Below are 5,246 nucleotides of genomic sequence, written 5' to 3' on the forward strand. Positions count from 1 at the left end.
GCATGCTTTCCAGAACCACAAGGAGTCCAGCGTAACACTCTGAGCCAAGGAAGCTGAATAGAAAAGGCCTCTCTGCTGTGTGGGACAGCAGAGCTGACATGGCAGTGGCTGGCTATAATGGTGTGTGACCACACTGCCCTCCTACTCTGACAAATGCCATCACCAAAAGCAAATCTAGTATTAGCTATGCTTAGTTGAGCATCTACTGTGGGTTGGGTGTTTTCCATATTTTATTGTATCCTAAACACAATGATAACACGTTGGTATAACTGTTCTTATTTTGCTGGTGAAAAAATTGAGGTACAGAGAAATAGATAACTTATTCAAGGACACTCAGTTATTTCTATTACCCTTCAGACTCTATGCTCTTATTCACTACACTGACCTCCACCCATCTTTGCTGCTTCAAGGAAAACTACAGCAGAGCTAAGACAAACCCAAAGCATGCAAGAAGCAAGATTGATCTGACATTATCTATGCATCCCTTCTCCCCTTGGGGAGGCAGAATTGGTGAATCAAAGACTTTTGTACATTAGGGCAATTTCTTTGGGAGATACTTCACATTGTTGGTCATTCTGACTGCAGCGGAAAAAAGAGATGGAAAGGACTCTTTTTTTTTTTTGCCAGTGGGAAAACATAATTCACCTGGATATAGCACTTGTCTTTCACCTGTGAAGACTTGGGTAGCTACAGAGCCAGTGGAGCATGTATCTGTTTCTGTTATTACCTAAAGCAGGACAGTTTTGAGAATGAGCGATGGTACTTTTAATAATTATGCCAGAACAGGCCTAAACTGGGACTGTGCTGGGCAAAATGGAATATATGATTACTTTGGTGTTAGAGCTCGTGGGGGACATTTTCCTCAGAGGATATAGATAAGAGGGGGACAAAATGGCGATGACTTAGCCCTTCCCTGAAATCCCTTGCTAGTAGCCTGACATCTTGGGAAACCTCTGGTCTGCTCTGGGCACGATGAGTGCACTCTCAGCACCCTCTCTTCTGAGAAGAGAATTCAGAAGCTCAGCTTGCAGTTGATCCACTGGCAGCACAGATTTCCCAGACTGAGCTTGGGTGCTACTCAGCCTCCACTCACTCCTCTCCTGCTCCAGTTTCATCCAGGGAGCATTAAGCAGCAGCCGGATGCAGACAGAGTTAATGGTCCCTTCCGAGGTGGTCCCTCCTTTCAGAAAGCCCCCTTTGTCTGGGGTCCTTCACTCTGAAACCAGATAAGAAGGTGGGAGGCAAGAGCCCCTCTGTCAAGGGATTAAGTGAACTCAAGTGTACAGAGTTCTGGAAAACTTCATTATCACTCATGGCGAAACCAGCCTCGAGCATGGCTGGTTCTTTCTCTTGGCCTTGACGGTGGTTTCTTCTGATGATTGGGCCTCCCACTTGGCTGGGTATCTTTAGACTGCTGGATTCAAGAACCCATTCCCACAACACAGGAAAGTGTTGGGGGAAAGCAGAGTCACAGAATCACAGACCCTCTTGAGCCAAAGGCAGCATGGCACAATAAAAAGAGCACTGCACTCAGGTTCAGAAGACTTGGGTTGCAAACCCAGCCCTGCACTTTCTTACTAGCTGTGTCACCTGGAGAAAGTCGCAAATGCTTTGTGAGCTGCACCTTCTTTCTCTGCCTCCCTCATAGGTATTTTCGCTGAGGTGATGTGTGGAAATCACTGTGCAAACTGAATGTGCTGAGTGGCTTCCCTGCCGTGCTAAACTTTCCAGAAGACTTCATGAAGCAGCCTCACAGATTATCTAGTTCAGGTGTCTTGCTTCACAGATGAGGAAATCTAAGCCCTTGAGTGGGTAAAGTCTCTCCTCATTCTCATCACATGCCCCCGGTTGCTAAGATGTGCCTCCATTTATGTGAATGAAGTCTCCAGCAGGCTCCTTGGAAAGTTACTTATAAAGAACTGGATTCTATTTTGGGAGATGAGTCTGGGTAGGCAAGGTCTTGTAGAAGCACGACTTGACATTCCCTCTTAGCTGAGTTCATGAGCCCATTTAGGAAGCCCAGGAGATTGAGCTGAGATGTTGAAGTTTATCCTCTGGCATCTCCACAGCTGGTGAGCAGTCAAAGCAGAGGAGGGGGGGGGCACTGGGTAGTCATGGAAATAGCTGTGCCTCAGCCCCTGCCCCACTCCAGCATGGTGACAGCATGAGTGCAGGTGTGGCATGACATAATGAGCCAAGAAGGAAGTGGCTGGGTTGGTCCAGCTGAGAGAGGACTTTTCTTTTAGGTATAAGACCTAGCAGTAGATGCCCTCGGGCAGGGGTCCCCAACCCCTGGCTGTGGAACCAGGCGCAACAGCAGGAGGTGAGTGCCGGGTAAGTGAAGCTTCATTTGTATTTGCAGCCACTCCCCAGCTCTAGCATCACCGCCTCAGCTCCACCTTAGATCATCGGGCATTAGATTCTCATAGAAGCACCAGTCCCTGGTGCCAAAAAGGTTGGGGACTGTTGCACTAGGGAAAGGAACTCAGCCTTCACAGGTGCCTGACGTACATTCTGATGCATTTTCCTAACTCAAGGAGATTGGCTGGGTGTAGAGATGTTTGTAAATGAATACAGAAGGCCAGGGGATGGGACAAGCGTGAGCTGGGTCATCCAGCCAGGCGGCTTATGAGGGTGGAAGAGCTCCTGGGTGGCTCTGAGAAGAGAAAGCTGACTTGTCTGGTGCAGTAAACCTGGGGCAAAACCAGTCCAGCTTCCTGCTTCAGTGGCCTGGGCATCTTGGAACTCAGCACCAAACTAAGCCTGCTCCTAGATAGCTCTGGTGTCTGGAGAGGCCACGTATGTCCTCAAGGCAAATACTCAGTACCTTAAGTGTCTAGGTGAAGAGTGCCAAGAGTGAGGTGGTAGGAAGGCATTAGGAAGAATATTTTGGCTTCAGAGACTGACAAGTAATTACTTTTTCTGCTGCTTCTTTGTGTTGTTGTTTGTACCCCCTGACTCTCAGGCAGATATTATACACTGGTCCAAGTGTGGGGAGGGCTCAGCATCTCAGCTCTGGGTTTGCAATGAATGTACTTCAGCTTCTTTGTGATGGAGCCCCTTAATAGCCAGGCATGGTAGCGCTAACCCCAGATGGGGGCAAGTTCCTTCTGCCACTCTGTCAAGGACTCGTGTGGGGAAAGCAGTAGGAGAAGGTAGGTGGTGCCTACCCTTGCTGTCAGGGTAAGCAGGGAAATATACTAAATCAGCCCATGGGGCAGACTGTTCTGAGAGCTCACAGATGCCTTGCATACTCTTGAACACTGAGACAGTGGAGCCTGCTCAGGTTTTAACGTGCCCCTGCCGTGGCCAGAGTTGCATGTACATGGAACTCTCACTCTCTAGTGCTTCCCATTGTTCCATCTAGAATACTTTTCTCAGTGATTGCACACTGGGAAATATGGGGTGAAAGTTCCACGCACCTTGTCCGGACTATTCTGCGCAAGTGATGCTGAAAGGCTTGATGCCCCCAACAGTCAGACACTGGCTGAGCCTAGAATAGGGTCCCTGGCCAAGATTACTATCACCGAAAAAGCATTAACTGAGCTGTGGCAGTGGCTAGGATCCCTGTTTCAGGGCACTACGACCTCCAGGCAGGTCAGTTCCTCTCTACCTGGCACATCACTGGTTCTGTGCTCCCAGGGGAAGAGAAGGTGCAGCCCCTACACTTCACCTGGTCCTTGAGGGAGGTGCTGGAGCTAGGACAACACGGACATCTCCTGCTGAGTCTGCACAGTCTTTGTCTAGTTAGAAACTATCTGGCTATGCGGGGGCTATCCCCTGCATGCAGTTTTCCTGCACCAGCTCAGTAGGGAGCTGTGTCCGAGCTTAGAGCAGCTGAGTAGACCAAGTATAGTTCTGGCTCCACTAGGAACAGTAACTGAAAGAGTTCATATGCCCACATATATCCCCTCCCTTTTCCACTGAAGCTTCAGCTTCCTGGGCTGAGTCCCCAGGCAGAAATCCTGTTCCCCTCCCTTCTGCACTGATGCTGGCAGTGCCAAGTTCTGCAGGGCTTAGCGCCAGGTTGGCAAGGTAGTCCACACCCCTGATCAGAACCAGCTGGGCACAAAGAAGTGGGGCAGCCCCTTACCAGGTTCAACTCCCTCCAAACAATGTCTTTTATTTATGGCAACCTCAGTTCTGTACTCAAAGAGAATGAAATAGCTACATCTTTCCATGGAAGCCTCTCAGGTTTGGAGACAGTAAAGGGCTGAGAAGTGGGGGTGGGGTCGATGTTCTTCCGAGAAGTTCAGTTTTCATCTCTGTTGGGAGAGGCAGGTGCCTGGGGTGGGGATGCTTTAAAACCCACTTTCAGTTCAGTTTGCCAAGTGCTGCAGAAGATTCAGGATGGGAGGGATTGGGGTAAGCAACAGAGATAGGGAAGCACCGGGACCTCCACTCTAAGTTGGAAGGGACATGGGAGTGCGGTTCTAGGTAGCTCAGGAATCAGAGATTAAGAAAAGAGTTCCCGCGCTTTCTCAGGAAAGAACCTTGTTTGGGGTTCTTGGGAGGGTGAGGAACCTGAAGGGTTTTCTGAGAAGAATTTGGGGACTGGGAGGTGACTGGGGGATACTGGGCAAAGCGATTCCTACCTGCAGGTCGGCTCCATAGAAGGCAGCCATGGACGCATCGGCCACCAATAGCGTTTCCACGAAGCGAGCCTCAGACACAAACCGCTTGGTTCTACCCGTGGCCCCCAGAAATGGTGGCAGCTCGCTGTCTCCTTCTGCCTCCTCCTGTTCTCCTTCCACCTCGTCTGCCTCTTCCTCCTCGCGCTCATCGTCTCTCTCCTGCCTCTGACCACTGCCCTTCTGCACCCCCGACTCGGGCCCTCGGGGGAGGGGCTGGGCTTGGGTGCGGGGCGCCCCGGGTCCCCAGCGTTGCAGGCGGTGCGGCCGGTGCAGGGAGTCCCCGGAGCCCTGCGGCTGGATGGTGAACTCCTCGCCGTCTAGCAGGAAGGAGCCGCTCAGCCCGCCGCACAGGCTGACGGCTGCCAGCGATTCGGGCTCCCCGTTCACGGTGCCCGAGAAGAAGCAGTCGCGCAGCTCGCGCTCGCCCCCGGCCGCCCCGCCGGAGCCCCCGACGCGCTCGATCTTGTACTCGGGCGCCAGGAAGCTGGCGTCGGGGGCCAGGCGCAGCACGAAGCCCTGGCCGAAGGCGGACAGGTGGAGTGCCAGCTCGCCCGCGTCGTCCGCCCACCGCGTGGGCACCACTAGCTCCGAGGCCGGGCCCCGGGCGCCGGG

The 5,246-nt window shown here is 52.1% G+C and overlaps 1 protein-coding gene across 1 annotated transcript in view; it reads right to left on the reverse strand.

The window, feature by feature from the left end:
- Positions 1-5,246, reverse strand: part of ADAMTS8 (ADAM metallopeptidase with thrombospondin type 1 motif 8) — a gene marked incomplete at its 5' end in the record, with an annotated part of 20,866 nt that extends 15,620 nt beyond the window's left edge. Inside the window, one exon of the mRNA XM_011376242.1 lies at positions 4,596-5,246. Coding sequence (XP_011374544.1) covers positions 4,596-5,246 — 651 coding nt within the window. The remainder of the gene's footprint in view (positions 1-4,595) is intronic.

This window comes from Pteropus vampyrus, unplaced genomic scaffold (genome assembly GCF_000151845.1).
Source record: "Pteropus vampyrus isolate Shadow unplaced genomic scaffold, Pvam_2.0 Scaffold288, whole genome shotgun sequence".
NCBI classification, from domain to species: Eukaryota; Metazoa; Chordata; class Mammalia; order Chiroptera; family Pteropodidae; genus Pteropus; species Pteropus vampyrus.